The 17,523-nt window shown below is 47.9% G+C and overlaps 2 protein-coding genes across 2 annotated transcripts; one reads left to right on the top strand and one right to left on the bottom strand.

Annotated features, from left to right (window-relative positions):
- Window positions 1-2,136: 2,136 nt before the first annotated feature.
- On the bottom strand, window positions 2,137-2,437 carry N0V96_000964 (uncharacterized protein; the record flags this gene model as incomplete). Its single annotated transcript, XM_065756084.1, has 2 exons — window positions 2,137-2,168; window positions 2,287-2,437. The coding sequence occupies 2 exons, from the start codon at window positions 2,435-2,437 to the stop codon at window positions 2,137-2,139; spliced, it is 183 nt and encodes a 60-aa protein (XP_065615324.1).
- Window positions 2,438-5,665: 3,228 nt separating this feature from the next.
- Window positions 5,666-6,782, top strand: N0V96_000963 (uncharacterized protein; the record flags this gene model as incomplete). Its single annotated transcript, XM_053198079.1, has 3 exons — window positions 5,666-5,964; window positions 6,015-6,286; window positions 6,364-6,782. The coding sequence occupies 3 exons, from the start codon at window positions 5,666-5,668 to the stop codon at window positions 6,780-6,782; spliced, it is 990 nt and encodes a 329-aa protein (XP_053044417.1).
- Between the last annotated feature and the right edge of the window lie 10,741 nt (window positions 6,783-17,523).

Below are 17,523 nucleotides of genomic sequence, written 5' to 3'. Positions count from 1 at the left end.
CTAGAGTTTATAAACGCGAAATGGTTAGGATGGAAAAACAAATGGCTCACGGAACCCAGCGGGAATGCTTTGGCACCGACTTTCTGGACACCGATGAGGCCAAGAAAATGACGGAGGTGCAAAAGCTCTTTGTTTTCGGTACACTCATGGAAGCTGGAAGCGATACATCTCGAGTGACCATTGGTCAAATCATCGCAGGCGCAGCCACTTACCCTGACTGGGTGATACGGGCACGCGCACAGCTGGATGAGGTTTGTGGTTCCAATGCAGAACGTTTGCCTGAGTGGGAGGATAGGGAAAGACTCAATTATATATCGGCCGTGGTTAAGGAAGGTTTCCGCTGGCGACCCAACATTGCAGAGATTGGTGCGCCAACCATGCTGATCAAGGACGATGAGTATGAAGGTTACCATTTTCCCGCAGGTACAATCTTCACCTGGAATGCCTGGGCAATTGCTCTGAACCCCGAGGAATACGATCGACCGGAACAATTTTGGCCAGAAAGATTTCTCGATGGTAATGAAGAAAACGCTTTAAAAGGCCATTGGGCATTTGGTCCAGGTAAGTCTTCCCCCGATCGTTGCGAAGCATTAGCAGAGGAATGACACTTGTTCAGGTCGCCGAGTATGTGTCGGATGGAAAGTAGGAGAGATGAATGTCTGGATCGCTATAGCGCGACTCCTGTATTGTTTTGATTTTGAGGAACTACCAGGGAGACCGATAGACACGATGACGATCCCCCAAATTACCAAACACACCGCACCTTTTGACGTCAAGATAGGCCCTCGGAGTAAGGAGCACGCGGCTCTCATCCGCAGGGATTGCGCGGATGCAGTAGCTGTTAGGTACTAAGGGTGCAGAGTGGAGGCGCAGTCAGGAGAAATAGATACTACAAGCGGCTTTCTGCTTGCTGGATCCTCTACTCCACCTCAATACAAGGTTTTTTTGCATCGCATAGCAAGCACGTAATCAAAAATCTTTCATGTTACTTTAGTTCCGAAATCCATAAGTAGGACAAAGAATAGTTCAGGCGTATCTGCCTCACAACCTCCAACTATCGGGTACATTCATGACCAGAACTATTGAAAGTCTTCTAAGGTCCTAATTCATTGACGGACTAATTTGATCATGTCTTTTATAAATGACCAGACACTCGCGTCACATGGTTTATCAATGAATGAATTGACATACTCGAGGAGGATCACAATATTCAAGACATGTGAAGCATGGCCTCTTGATTCTCATCCCATAGACTGTGCTCATTGGACCATAATATAAATACACCAATGGGGATTCTCGAACCCAGATTCGACTACTGGCATGACGCGTGTGACGCCAGTGATGAACTGAAGTCGTATTAGTTGCGACTTCATCAAGTGAATAATGTACGAGAACCAGATTGATCACATGGCGACAATGGTATAGCGTTTTGCATGTAATAACTCGGGGTGAGATTCCTATGCCAGCTTTTCTAGCCATGATATTTCTCTGTAGCATAAGGTCAGCCACGAGTTAGCGAAAATCGAACGCCCTTCTCTTCACTTCTCTTTTACTCACATCGACCTTGCTAATCAAGCAAACGGGTCATTTTCTCAAGGTCTGTTCAGATGAAACCTAGTTGCCCGCGGGCATTACCTCGCAGGTGTAGAGAGATGCCAGCTAGAGAGGCCCTTGATGGTGAAAACCCAAGAGCCGAGTGGTCAAGTGCACCCTTTATTGCGCTAACACTTTCACACATTACTACATGTATCATTCCTTCAGAATCACCATAAGAGCCTGCAATGCCTGTTTGGATCAACCACAGAGAAGCATGCAAATTCAGAAAGCCAGTACTTGGTCTATAACCACCTCAATTAATCTTGAAGTGCAGAATGCTGGAACCGCGACAAGCGATTTCCGAGACACCAGTTTGTACAAAATATGATCTTTCTCCGTCCTTGGAAGAATTCGAGTAGGAAGTTGGCGCAGAATAGCAACATGCCTCAATTGAGCGGTATCTTAGTGTTCAGTGACAAGTAATTGGTTCTCACAACTTCATGTTACCTTAAGCGAAACCCCGGGAAACAGGTGTGTCGCGATACGATTATGACTCAGGGCTCGTGGAGCAGAAAGGATGCGAGCACAGTGAACCTCACATTAGATATTGAGTTGAATGACAATCATCATTCCTTGGGAAATCAAAACTAAGACAAATCAGAAACTATGGAATCAACCTGCGATGGCCTTCAAGCATGGCCTCGTCAAGCTCAGATCCCATCCATAAATGCCGTGTCTGGTCCAGATTACCTTCCACGTCGGTGAAATCCTTGCCATGAATAATTAATGACTTTCCATTAGTCTCAGGCCGAATCACCGGCACCAAGGAGTCCTTGGCGACATCTTCAGGCGTATTCGATAACAAATCGCCCCACAGTCTCTTGATGTCCTCGGATACCATGGTAGTGACTTGAGGCAAGTGCTACCAGCAGCTTTGGGAAGACAGGCTTCAGTGGAAGCATCTTAGTTGTAAACCAGGGAGCAAACATGTTGACGCTGATGTTCTGCTTTGGGAGCTGAGTTCTTACCCCTCGCATGAGGCCTAAACCCCCACTCTTACTGGCGCAGTACGTATAGAAGGGCGATTTATCGATCTAGCTGGCTACAGAGCCCATCAAGACAAGCTGTGATGCTTTCTCTGGGTGCTTGTTGAAGAATTCAATATCACGTGTGGCCACATACCGTGTCCATCTTGACGTCCAGAACGAGAGATCTAGAGCTGTCGGTGTCGATGTTGGAGCAGTGGACTCGTACTTGTTGATGACTGCGCTAGATATGACCGTATCGATAGGGCCCACGGTGCTCTTATATGTTTCCTCAAAAAAGGAGGCAACATTATCCCAAATGCTCACGTCACACTTGCAGATGAGGATGTTCTTGTTGATAAAAAGTGATCAGAGACTTATCCATGACGCTATGAGCGAAGATGGTATCAGAGTCACACGTCTTCAACTCTTGTTCTAAATCTCGGCCCTTGGCCTCTTTAACATCACAGAAAGCTACTTCAACTCCGGTTCCTAGAGGAATCAGCCGAGACAAAAGCCACACAATCAAAGGCAGCCATACGGTGCGCGAGCTTAGCGGTAGAACGGCCAATGCCTGTGGCTGCTCCGGTGATAATTATCACTTTGCCACGTAGGCCTTTCGTTTCTTCGTCTTCAACTTAGTGTTTTGACATGGTTCTTGTGTGACTGATCAAAACGAGTGGAATATTCTAGACATGACCAAGGTCGTATCCTTAGTGATTGCGAGGCCTTAATACATTAAACAGTTCTGATTCTATGCTAAGGACACAAACGAAGCAATCTAGTCAGTCGACACGAGCTTAAAAGAATCCTCCACTTTCTCTGAAGTCAAGAATGTGGGGTTCATGGGGTAAATCACATACAATGTTACCAAGGTGATGATGCTCACTTGGATTCACCCTATAGCATTACACTCCCCCGCAATTTGTTAGTCTTTAGACGTTGAGGGCGTCTCTTCTATGACGGGGAGTCAAATCCAATGGCCACGTCAATTTACCCCGCAGCAGTACACTCCCCCACAATCGATCTGCTAGTACGTTGAGGGCGTTTCTTTTATCAGGGGAAGGGGTGTTTAATCATGGGAAATTGTGAACTCTGGTGAACCCGAATTACAAGAGTGGGGTTTATTTGACTCCTTAGTGAGCCAAAGAACTTTCTTCTAGTAGTATTACTGAGGATAATCTTAGCCGTATCAGAGCCATCTACTCATCGGTCTTACCCTCAATTCCACAAGACATCCTACTCATTACGCTATTACTACAGCATTTTCCATCATGCGTCAGTCTGCCAAGGTCATCGTTATAGGTGCAGGTCCTGTTGGCCTGTTCCTTTCACTCAAGCTTGCACGCCAAGGGGTCGATGTGCTAGTGCTAGAAGCTGAGTCGGGTATCCTGCAGAGCCCCAGGGCCACAACGTCAGGGATAATCAAACAGAACTTTTAATTACTCTTCTAACCAGGTCTAATAGTTACATGCCCATTGTCTTAGAAGAGATGGAGAAAGTTGGGATTTTCGATGACCTTGTCAAGGCAGGACACACGAACTACGAAGGCATACAGTTCCGCCAATCGTATGCAAAAGGCGGCGAAGTTCTGGGTAGCCTCAAGATGTCTCAAGTTCCCAAAGGGACTGTGAAATACAACTATGCAGGAATTCACCTCGGTCAACATTTGGTTGCAAAGATTATCCTCGAACATTGCCAGAAGCAGCATTCCTTTCGAATCCTTTGGAAGCATCGCTTTGTTGGGGTCAACCAGACCGACAAGAGCAGACCTGTTGAAGTACTTGCAGTTGGCCCCGCCGAGGAGGTATTCTTCACCTGTGATTATCTGATAGGTTGCGATGGCGCGAGTAGTGCCGTCAGGCGATCGTTGTGTATTCCCTTTGAAGGATTCACCTGGACTGATTTCCGGTTTGTTGCGTCAAATGTCAACTACGACTTCGAGAAGTATGGATTTGCGACCGCAAACATGATTGTTGACGAAGAAGACTGGGCAGTCATTGCTAGAACTGGCCCAGGAGACGAACCATGGCGAGTTGCATTTGGGGTCCGGACTGACATTGTGGATTCAGACGTCATCAAGCAACTCCAAGAGAAATACGAGCGTCTATTTCCAGGACCTAGACCCTTGGAGTACGATCTGGTGAATGCAAATCCTTATTGGGCCCATCAAAGGTGTGCTAAGACTTTCCATGACGAGAGAATTGTTCTCTGTGGTGATGCTGCGCATGTAAGTCATTTTCAATGCCACGTTTGAGAATGAGCTGACTTTTTTCGTCTTCTAAAGTCCAACAACCCAATTGGCGGACTTGGTCTGACAACTGGATTCCTAGACTCTGCAGCACTTGGGAATTGCCTTCTGAGAATTTTAATCCTCGGAGAAGAGGCCGCTCCGCTCCTGTCACGATACGGAGAAGTTCGAAAAGCAACATGGCAAGAGTTCACGAATAAGGCATCGACAGAATTCAAGCTACGTTTGCACTCTAGAGATCCTGAAATTATTGCCCAGAGAGAAGCTTTCATTTATGCGCTGAATAACGACCCCGATGTGCATAAAAAGGCAGCGTCATCCATGAACGAAAACATCCAAGACATGTTTGAAAAGCCAGTATAATACAATAGGTTTCTAATAGAAATTTATGCAATCGCGAGCTTGCGCCATTACATAATGGAAGATCGTCGTATTGTACACTAACTTGCCGGCCACTCCCGCTCCGTCCTAAAGATCGGAGATTCGGCTCCTCCCGGTGTCCTAATAACGACATCTCAAAATCTCGCTGTGGAGACACTGGGTCAAAGAGACGGCAATGAGCCCTGTTAACTGGAGAACTAGTGATACGAACTGTTACATGCTAAGTAGGCACTGTGACCAGTGGATAACGGGGGCTAGAAGGTCCTGATTCCGTGATACCGAACTGCCGACGGAGCGGGATTTGCCAAGATCCGAAATGTCGCGATCTGCAACCGACATAGAACACGAGCAGGACTACTCTAAGCGAAAGGGATCACTGGAAATCTATATTTGCAGTCCGAGTCGATCGTTCGTTGTTTCATAAGGTATTTTCCAGTACTCATTTCATGCTCTATCCTTCGACCTCAACGCCATGGGCATCAAAATCATCATTGTAGGCGGCAGTGTCGCTGGTCTTTCTCTTGCCAACATGCTGGAGAGATTCGACATTGATTATACCATTCTCGAAGCGTATTCTGAGATTGCGCCCCAAGTTGGAGCTAGCATCGGCTTACTTCCCAACGGCCTGCGCATTCTGGATCAATTAGGCTGCTATGAGCGACTCCGAGAGGCTGCTGGGAATTACTACCACAGGGTGACCTTCCGCGATGCGAATGGGAAACCCATTTCTTCAACCCCCGGACCAACCATGTCAGAAAGAATGGAGAAACAGTTAGTTGAATTCTTTCAGGCGTTGATGTCCATGATACTGACCAGCAAAGCGCCGGATACGCGTCCTTGTGGGTAGATAGACAGATGTTACTTCAAATCCTGTACGATAACCTGAAGCGAAAGGATAAAGTCCTCACGAACAAGCGCGTCGTCCACGTGGAAACCAACTCTGCGGGAGTTGCGGTCACGACGGAAGATGGATCGACACATACGGGCGATATCCTGGTTGGCGGTGATGGGGTTCATAGTAAGGTACGGGAAGAGATGTGGCGGATAGCTAGTGTCTCTGATCCAATTGCGTTCCCCCCGGAAGAGAGATCAAGTAAGTATACAAAGACTTCCACAACCTTGTACTGACCTAAAAGTCGCGAAGAGAGACGTACTAATAATTGATCATAGTTGTGCAATCGAGCATGAAGTGCATCTTCGGAATCTCCAAGCAGCCCGTAAAATTCCCGCCTGGTGCTACTCAGCAGACCACATTTTTCCGAGGCCATCTATACTTGGTCATATCCGCCCCAGGAGGCCGGGTGTATTGGTTCCTGTTCCACGAATTAGGAGAGACAAAGTACGGAAAAGACATTCCTAAATTTTCCAAGGAGGATGAGTTACTTCTAGCGACACAACATCGAGAAGACCACATCACAGAAGATCTGACGTTCGGGGATCTCTATGATAACCGCATTAAGTCTACATTGGTCCCACTGGAGGAACATGTCTTCAGACGATGGCATTTCCAGAGGATTATCATCATCGGTGATGCGGCAACCAAGGTACTACCGCAACCCATGGACCTAGGACTACATATACTACGGTAGTGGAATGTTGTGCTAATATTGCCATCCAGGTCCATCCAATCTCAGCTCAAGGAGGAAACGGTGCCATCGAGGCGGCAGCGAACCTTGTCAATGCCCTTACCCGCAGCGAGGTTCCAACCTCTCCAGGCCTCCAACTCGAATTCATCGAAAAGGCACTTAGTGAAGTATGCGCGATTCGGTATGAACGGGCCTCCAGCATGATGAAGAAGGGTCGTCGGGATGGTGCATTCCTCTGCCAACAACCTCCGTTTTCAGGACTTATCATACACTACATTTTGCCTTGGCTCGGGGATGATCTCTTCTTCAAGGAGGTTCTCAAGCAGTCTCTTGCTGGTCCACATATCGAGAAGCTCCCTGCACCGGAAAGACCCCATACGACGCCTTACAATGATGAGTTGCCTCCGATTTCTTCTAGAAATTCCTATTTTGGTTGGACTACCGGGACGTGCTTAGTGGTGACTCTTGGCATGTCCCTGTACCTAGCCCAAAGTGCTGGACGGTTGGCACGGGTGGCCAAAAGCCGCTAGGGGGATAACATGCACCGCGTTAGCCTCCCTAACTTACGCTCGTTTGATTTCTTGCCATTTTATTCCTCTCCCATCTCTAGTACTAGATACATCAATAGCCATTCTACAATGTTATTTGGTTGCGTTGACGCCCCAACAACATACAAACCTTGACTTTCTTTAAGATCACATCGTTAAGCTCCCCTTAACGGGAAGGCTGTCCCTGCACAACGGCCGGCTATGATCCGAGATTCTTATTCATAGCAACAGCCATTCCGACCAAACTAAGCGCTACGCTTTCACCAGTAGACATATTCGTCAGATAAGTAATACCACAGTCAACAATCATAGCCTTGCCGGTAGTCATAATATGGCTCGCGTTTCTAACCACATACTGAAGTTATTACTGCTGTTTTTGAGGGTTCACAAGACCGATATTGGCGAAGGTCTAAAGGTGGTTCCTAATTAATGTCTTCTCTACGGAGCAAACGGTATGGAAACTAGACTGGATGTCAGCGACAAACTCGAGGGCCCCATATAGCATAGCATAGCGTTCTGCCTGTGTAGAGCGACAAGCCGCGTCTAAACGCCCAGTTTGTCTCACGTAGCAGATGGAGACGTGGTAATCGCTGGGCTTTGTACATTAAAGACCCCGTTCACTTTATTGTCCGACCATAAGGCGATTCACTCGCGCTACGGTAACGCCCCATCATCTCCGGGTTATTACTGACAGAGCGCTTCACACTCCGGTTTCAAATGTCTCTCACAAATTTGCAATTGTCGAGCACATAATTATATAGCTAGACAGGGGCTTTCCATAAGCATCAGGCTTCTCCGGATCTCCTAGAACCACGAACTGGTCGGGAGCGCCAGTGAAACCATTGTGACCGACTAGAGTAGTACTGGAAGGTGGTGCCTCCTGGAAAAAGCCCTCCATCGTATTACTACTAATCATACTAGATGTTCCAGTCCCGCGGGATGAGCGTCACGGGAATTCTGCAAAGAGAAGTTGGAAACGTCATAATTATCTCCCATCACTCTCTGTCGGCTTTTCCGGATCTACGACATTAGCCTATGTTCGGAGCAGCCTCATCCCTTACCCCACATGCCTTAGCCAGGCGGTTATTAATAGCCTAAACTGCATATAAATCGTTACCTCGCCTAGGTTGGGTCCCTTGTGTGCTTATGGGATCCCTCATTAGTACTGAGGCCAAGCCAGAATACCCGGGAAATCCGACATCTGCGCAAGAACATAAAGGTTTGGCACTAGTCCAGGCACGTAGTTGAGTTATACTCGCGCTCATTGTCAAATCCACAGTCTCATTCTGTCGCATCACTATTATGACCATGAAGTTTACGAATCCTATTATCCCTGGATTCGCCCCCGACCCTTCCATTGTCAAAGTTCGAGATATTTTTTATCTGGTCACATCCTCTTTTCATACCTTTCCGGGGATCCCCATATATGCTTCAAAGAATCTCCGTGATTGGGAGTTAAAGGGGCATGCAATCTGCCGGCCTTCCCAGCTCGATCTGTCCCATTGCTTCAGCAAACTGATCCCAATACCTCTCCCGGGCGGCCAGCCACTGGTTATCACGGGCGGCTTATTTGCAGCCACAATTCGCTTCCATGACGGGTTCTTTTACATTACTTGCACAAACGTCTATGAAGATCCCAAAGGCGGCACGGAACACTATGGAAACTTCTTCATCAAATGCTTAGAAGATAGAATCTTTGACGACGATGGATGGTCTGACCCCATCTATTTCGCTTTCTTCGGCATTGACCCCAGCCTTTTTTTTGACCCTCGCACAGGTCGAGCGTACGTGCAAGGGTCCCATCGAGAAGGCCCTGCGGCTGCGCCAGATTGCTCGATCCGTCAGTTCGAGATTGACATCGATACTGGGAAGCTCTTAACAGATATCCGGCAACTGTGGAAGGGCTCGAGCACTGATGCGGAAGGGCCACATATGTATTTCAAGGATGCATGGTATTACCTGATCACAGCAGAGGCCGGTACTTTCGAACGCCATCGAGTCGGTGTCGCTCGATCTCGAGACATTTGGGGCCCATACGAAGGCTATGACCAGAACCCACTCTTGACGGCATACGGACGCGACGAGGACATTCGATGGACTGGCCATGCCGACTTTTTCCAGGATCGCGTCGGACATTGGTTCTGTGTGCATCTGGGCATTCAATATGACAGATCCGAACCAGCACGTCACCCAATGGGTCGGGAGACATTTCTTACCCCTGTAGAGTGGGGTGAAGGGGAGTGGCCAAAAATTACGCAAACTCAGAAAGAATTCGAAATGGTGCTTTCCGAGGCAGATGACGATCTGCCCAAAGGCTTTACCCAGGGAGGACCGAAAGAAGACCTTTATATACGTATTCCAGAGCTTGAAAGCTACGAATACTTGGGCGAGCGAGGAGGGTATTCCTTGCAAGCCAGTCCAGCTCATCTGTCGACCCCAAAAGGCACCTCTACTTTTGTTGGACGCAGGCAACGATACTTACACAGCTCCGCATCAACAGTGATCTCCTTATCACAGTTCAACAATGTGACCCATCACATATATGCTGGTCTTACTATCTACAAAGATCGTTTCAGTCACTCGGCTATTGCTTACGATACCAGGTCACGTGAGTTGAGAATAGAAGTACAATCAATTGTTGACAAGAAAGTCGACAAACGAATCATCGGGGCCCAGAGCGTATCTAAAGACGTTGACTCTGTTATCCTCAAGATTCAGAGCGACAAAGATGGCTACTCGTTTCATGTTAAGACGATTGATTGGCAAGAACTAGGAAACATTGATAGCAAAGAACTATCGGGCTATGACATGACAGGAGCAATGTTCGGAATCTTTGCAAATATTCTACATGAAGAGGATAACTCTCCCGTGCGGGAATGGGTTACTTTTGACAAATTTGATAGTGAATGGTTTTGAGAATGAGAATGACAACTTGGGAAAAGGGCGGCGCGGACAGTAGTGTAGTGAACAATTACCGAAAGTTCCATATTTCCAGCTAGCTCTTGATATGTTCAGAACATTATTAAGAATTGAGATAAACCCTTGGACAGACTTAGGTAATAGCCAGTCAGAAGACAAAACTCGGCTATGTATATGATGTCGTCCTGTTCCCTTGTCCGTTCTTTTGTTGAAACCTTCGTCTATATGTATTTAATCTTAGCAGAAACGTCAACTCGAATCCATATTTCATCATCAATTATAACGCAATCTTGGCCTCAATTGCGGCAAAACCTCTCCAGGGCACGAGGGCGCCCCGTGTCCAAAGCGATGTGTTGCGAGGATGTTGCGGTAAGCTGATGCAGCAACTCTTGTCCCACCTGCTGACGCTTCAGAAGTCATCGCGCAGCTCCATATGAATACAGGAGACGGACATCGTCTTGTTCTGGTAGTAGTTGCGATAGCCTGGCAACTCTGTGCGAGTCAATGAGGAGGATGAGGAGGGTCAGCAAGTGATGGACTATTACTAGACGTCTGGCGAGGGCTGCGGCGCGTCATAACTAGCACCTGAAGTCCAAGACACAGTTGACTATGGCTTGACGGTCATAGTGTTTTGGATGTCCGTAATGGTCGAGAGGGAAATGGCCCGCAAGAGCTTGAACATGTATGAAGGCAGAAGGAGCAATCTGGCACAAAGACGATGACGTCAATTCGAAATGTGCCTCATAGGTATCGATACGCTCAATGTATTGGTACTTACAAGATATCCATCGGGTTGAGGCCACTGTTAGCGATGAGAGATTCGATCATCGAGAAGGCGGCCATGGAGTTCCGGATTGGCAGAGAAGTCCGAAGCCGTAGGAAGTGAGGTTGCAAGGAAGTCAAGGGCCGATTACAGGAAAGGAACCTTACCAGGGGGTTGAGGTAAATGAGCCAGCTAACAGGGCTTACAGTTACAGCCCAGAGGATGTCCAAAAACGCATTCTGTTATGTTATGAAGATGGAATTATTTGTGAAGAAAACTTTTTAGAGGGATCTAGCACGGTTTTATGGGGGATACCATAGTGCTCCCAACGCTAATCATAGCCTCAGAAAATATTGTAGACTCCAGGCTTTCAGCCTTTCACGAATCTAGACGCTCACCGCTGGGGTTCTCTGTCAGACTGGTATGGCTACCTCGAGCCGAGATCTTCGTTATGGTTTTTCCTGTTTCATGCATAAACGTTTCTGCAGACACGACCAACTTGACCACTAAGGCTGGTTTTGGAAGAGTGACATGCAGAGCCGGGAGCTATGATCCGACCTCCGGCTTCTTCACAATGACTCATGGCCCCTCGGATAATTTTAGCGGTAACGGTTACACATTGGCTGAACCGTCTCTCATACTATTGCATCTTCAAGCTTCCGACCAACATTTGTGCACCGTTCTATTCAGATACACTTTGACATAAATCACCGAACTGTTTTTCCCATTATTCTGATCATGGACTTGTACATCCGGCCACTGTCAATCAAGGATCTTGATCGGTGCGTTACAGTGGAGGCCGCAGCCTTCCCCCCCGCCGAAGCAGCGACTCGCGAAAAGGCAAGTCGCTTTTCCAATTTGTCTTCCTTGTTACGAATATTATTTATCAGCAAGCTACCGACGATGTTCCACATACCTCCCAATATGTGTACAAATAGTCACCAGCATATATATTGTCGCAGTATTTCAGAGGCAACAGCGCGCTTGCGAAGAACATTGCCAAACATGTCTAATCCGATCTGGCTTTTAGATTGAATATCGACTGACGGTATGTCCCGAACTCTGCCTAGGACTGTTTGCCCGTGAGGGTAAAAACACCCCAGGGAGGGTTTTCCGACAAGGGATGACCCCGGTCTACAACCCGTCCGAAATTTCGGATTGTGATGAACTCATTGCACACACGATTTCCACCAAGTCGGTCTCTCCTGTTGTCACAGACGAGGACATGGCTGTCCCATCTGCGTGGAAGACAGATCCGACCGCCACATACGACGTTGGGCATCAACCTGAAGGTAGAACTATCACTTTGCATTCACTGGCCGTAGCGCCGAACCTTCAGAAATCGGGTTATGGTAAAACCCTCATGGCATATTATATCGATCATATGAAACAAACGGCACAGGCAGAGAGAATCTCCATTCTCACCTATGACAGGCTGGTTTCGTACTATGAAAAGCTGGGCTTTACACACTATGGCAAGAGCCAATCCGAGTATGCTGGAGTGGCTTGGCACGATTTGGTATGGTCCTACCGATGGCAATCACATAAGCTTCTTACTGACATTCTCCCACTCAGGCCTACGAATTCAATATTGTCTGATTTAAGTCTCCAAGATATTCCAAACGATTTAGAACTCTTGGATTTGTACGTCCAAATTATGTTTTGGCAGCTTATCTCAGGCATTTCTATCTATGTGATAAGCTACGTAGAAATAGACGTGGGGCTTCATCAAACTAGTCGCAACTCTCCTGTCTACTCTTGAAAATCTACTACTCCTTGTATCTAGTAAATGTATCACAACATACTAAGGTAAGGTATTCTCTTTGAGTCGGAGCATCGAAGGCTTGACTCTCCGCTACAAAAGGTATGGCGAGGAGTACGTTGTCTTTTCTTTTTGAATGGTCTACCGAGGTCACTCTATATGTCTTCGATATGCGTTGCTTGTCAGTACGGCTGACAGCGTCTCGATCTATAATAGTGAACATATCTGACTTCTTTTAGGCAAATTAGTGTGAAACCGTCTCATGCAATATTCTGAGTAGATTATAGTAACCGGAAGACGATACCCAGCCTTATTGTATCACACACTTGCAGCACCAGCCAACCGGAACCAGGCTCAAGAGAGAGATTAAAGATTTCGCGTGAATGATGTCTACACTCTACAGAACTCATGTGCCGGCTTGCCATGGTTTCGTAGCTACCGAAAAGGACAAAATTGTCCAGCCAAAGGCACGGCACTCCCGGGGAAGTACCACAGTTCCGCTCTACGGGACAGTATTAATGTTCCTCGTGTCTAGAAGATTACACTTTGCTTGGCCCAAGACGACCTCTGTGGGGAGAGGGGGGCTATGCGAACATTCACTAATCCGAGTCTGTTTGACTGGTGTTTAAGAGTGAGTACTGCTGGAAAAGAATTCGTATTGAGCGGCCACAGGTTGCAATGAAGGATGCTTAATGTCCATTAAGGCTCGCCAAGGAAGTGGGACACAATGAATACGAAGGTACGACTCTACACTTGTTTAGAACATCTAACGATCTTCGTCAGCTCTGAAAGAAGGCAAAAGACCTGCTTGGTTTATTCGCAAAAATTAAACCACCTTTGGGAATCTTGGTGTTACACAAACCGCTTTTCAACCGATGTCTCTCATGCACAGCGTCTCTAGACGAGTACGAAAATGCTGTCATTGGTCCTCCAATACCCTGATGGCTGAAGTTCTGTCATATCTATGTGAGCTTCATCCTTTTGTAGTTCACTCGAGCTTTTTGATCGGTCATTCAGCAAATCAGGCAATATGTTCGTCCGTTGAGGCATTCGCGGACTCCGATTGACATTGTTCTAGAGTTTTGGCTTGGACATATTGGGTCTACCCTACCGTCTTGCTTTCAAGCTTTAGTGCGGTCACCGCTTCAGCTAGCTTGTGCGCCTCACATATCGCATCCTCGTGCATGTGATTGGAGGCATATCCAGTACTGTACATAGTCCCAAAGCAATGACGACCTAATTTCGAAGCATGATACCTAAAACCCTGGACATGCCGAGCCCATCTTGATGAATCATCACGCTCGTGATTTTGGTCAAAAAGCTCGATATTGAACTGCGAGCGATTAACCCAAGGCAGCACGGTCTTGAGTTTGAACAACTTCTTCGCAAGTCGTGTTGAAAGCCGTACTGAACTAAAAAAGAAAAGAAAAAGAAGACAAGTTCCTGGCAGAACCTGCGTCATCTACGATAGTGTAGGTAGGCTGGGCGAAGCTTTTTGGACATTATAAGCCTGGTCTAGACCAGTTACACTGTCTACTTTGGCTAATCGTGTCCAATAGAAATAAAAGATCATGACCAGCGGTTCGGCATTCCATTGAGCAGCCTGATCAAGTGCCATACATAAGCCCAAGATTTCGCGGGCTCTCCTTCCAATTGCAATCTGAGTACGGAGCATTCATTCCGATAACATGGCTGGATTATCTGCACCCAGTCTTATCCCAGCGCTGAGGTGTGATGGCCCAGACGCATTCGATGGCAAGCTGCTCGCCGCTCGGTGCCCTCCAGTCTATGGCGACGATCATTCCTAGCCCGAAATGTAACATAGTAGTTGTGTAATGTTAGTCTAGCAATTTCTGGTACTCTGGCAGTCATATTCTGCGGAGCGTGTCAACCGGAGAGGATGAGTAAACAGGGCTGCAAAGCACCGCATTTAGGCTGTCGCTCTAACCCTAAGAATTTATGTTATCATTCTAGTATAGCAACGATATCTCCCATCGGATGTCGATGAGTTTCATGTGCACCAATTAGTGATGATCGTCCTATTGTCTTATCCATCCCCCCACCCGATGTAACACTCACTTAACTCACCTACTCTTTGCAGTCGACCCTGCTGCTGTTCCCTCCCTTTTAGGTTGCGTTTTGTTTGCTGGGTCGTGAATCCAACTCATTGAGGAACAGAACGGCATGTGCCGCACATCTTAACGTCTTGATAAATGCAGGCTATTTCGACACCAGCATTTACCGACGAGACGATCGCCCGGGGTACTGCCGCGGCAGTCGTGTATTGGTAGGAATTGCCAGCTTGAATACTGTAGTACACATCACTTGTGCGCTAAGTTCGATGGTGCTTGTCAAGATTAACTACGGAGTATGGTAGCGAGACCGAATTTGGAGAGCCATGTCACCAAAACAGCGCCAACGACACTAGAATACGACAACGGGCAAGGGTAACAGAAGGCTGGACTCCAGATTTGCGAGCTGATTTTCTGCTCGGAGGAGCACAGGAGCTTGTTGGGCAGCGCCTTCGCCTTACGGGTTATCAGGTCGCATTGATAGGAGCAGATCGTCTACTTAATCAGGTCTTCGTGGCCCCCACCAGAAGAGCGTTCCTACGCGTCCGTGGTGGCCAATTATCTGTGCGTTGGAGCGGCGTGGATTTTAGCTGGGACCAGCGGACATCCATCCGTGACACCCGGGCTCCTCTTCAAGAACAAGGATCATAATCTGACGCAATTCCTGGTATTTTATCCGATCAAGAGCTGCGGGTCACTCGCGAACTGTCAGTCCTTGAGGCTCCTTGGCGTTGGTAAATGAAACCACCGCGTCATTGGTAGATTGGGAACTGAAGGCAATAGTGTGTATGGTACGGCTGGACATGCTCGTGGCTGTCAAGAGTAAGATGAAGAATTAAAGTTGCAATCTTGCTCCAACCGCAAAGACGTTCTTCAAGGACCCTGCATTTCCTCTAGTGTACGTACTTAGGAAGAAGAAATTATAGAGTCAGTAGCCACCTGTCATGATTGTCTCAGAAACCCGCCGATTGTAAGCCACAATCCCACACGGTAGATGAAGAAGAAGCATCAGAAGAAGCGGCAGAAGCAACAGCCACCACAAGAAACGCCCTAGAAGAAGCCCGATCATATGGTTGACTACGCGCGTAAAGAGCTGTCAGTGTCAGAAGAGAGGCGCGGCACAAGTGGCCGGCTGGCTTGGTACAGGTGGTCTCCCCTAAACGGGACGCCGATGACACCGTAATACGAGTGGAGATGGTCTGAGACAATCAGTTCCCTATTGGAGAATAGCATCGGCGTCAGTCCACATCGTTGAGGGTGACACTTTGTTCCTCCTTCTAGTGTAACATCTCCCAAAATTCCCGCCAGTCGCAGAACAGAACTCGGTTGAGTGTGGCCTTGTTCACTTTCGTGTTCATCCATCATGTCCGCACAGTCACTCAATGCTGTCTGTGCGAAGGTCCCAATGAAATTCCACCTCCACAGCTTGGGTAGCAGATGGCGACGACTCCTTACTTTCAAGCCTCAACGCCCAACTTGCATTACTCCGGCAATGTCCGCCTCCGGTCGCCGGCCGTTCTGCTTACTCCTTTTGTCGATAGTTAACGCTTTTGGCGTGAGCCGGGCGGAGCAGTGCTGTCAGACAATTGAGGGGGGTTCCATGTCGCCAAAGCAGGATCAAGTGAGAAAAAAGTGGTGCCATGTTGGTGAGATTCTGAATTGAGCTCGCTTCTGCATGGGCTGCAGAACACCAGCACAGCACAGTCGCAATTATGCACGCGAGGACACTTGCAAAGAAATTTCCCGTTGTCCTCCACAGCACCAACAACCTTGAATCACCTTGCTCCTACGGCCCGGAAAGACTGGGTGCTGTAGTATTGTATAGTCAAGTCCCAACCCGGAAAGACATTTGCCGATGAGATGGATTTACGGTTAGAAATGCAGGAAAGTTTCCTCTTGCCCGAATCCATCAATTTAGCCCTCTGGAAACAAAATGGCAGTTCAAGGTTCAGCATTGCATCCATGCACGCGTGCCAGTGCCCTTTGCCATCGTAACTTTTCCGAAAGCAGTCGATTATCATCGAGATGGCCCCCAACTCTTCCCAATCCTCCATCACGGTGGATTTCGTTCCCTGCCACACCTCGTGGGAAGCTGGTCAGGGACAGCAAGGCATCGGAGTTGTGTTTGAGGAGCGGCCCATTGTCACCCTACCACGACAGGACCCCTGAATCTCTTTCACCATCTCGCGACTCTTGGCAAAGGAAACCCCCCGAGTTCAAGAGTCTTCAATCTCTTCGGGACTAATGCGGGGGAAGGATTCCAGACAATGGACTCTTCGGTCGGTAGCTGGATACGGCCATTCCACCGGCCACTAACCACCAAACTAACACCAACGTGGGCGATAGCGTGTGAGGCTGGATTACCCGAGATGTGGTTCGCCCCATCTGCCGACATTTGTCCACACCAGGGTTGACACCTCTTGCCCGCTTTCAACATAGCCCAGCATGCGAAGATCTCACTCCAATATGGGATAGGTTCTCCAGAAGCTGCAATTGGAGTCTTCCGGGGTGGCCTGCCCATGTTGCATTCTGCAAGGTTCTGCGCAGGTGTAAGTGTGACGATCAGGGGTGCCGATGTCTCTCTCCTCTCTCCTTCCACTCACGCCGCATGGCAGCAACAGGGCCAGGCCGCACTCACACAACCGCGGTAGCGCAATTCCGTGTTTTTTTCCCACAATGT

The sequence above is a fragment of the Colletotrichum fioriniae genome (genome assembly GCF_027942845.1).
Source record: "Colletotrichum fioriniae strain IMI 355084 chromosome Unknown scaffold_1, whole genome shotgun sequence".
Lineage (NCBI taxonomy): Eukaryota > Fungi > Ascomycota > Sordariomycetes > Glomerellales > Glomerellaceae > Colletotrichum > Colletotrichum fioriniae.
This window is presented reverse-complemented; position numbering and strand designations above follow the sequence as displayed.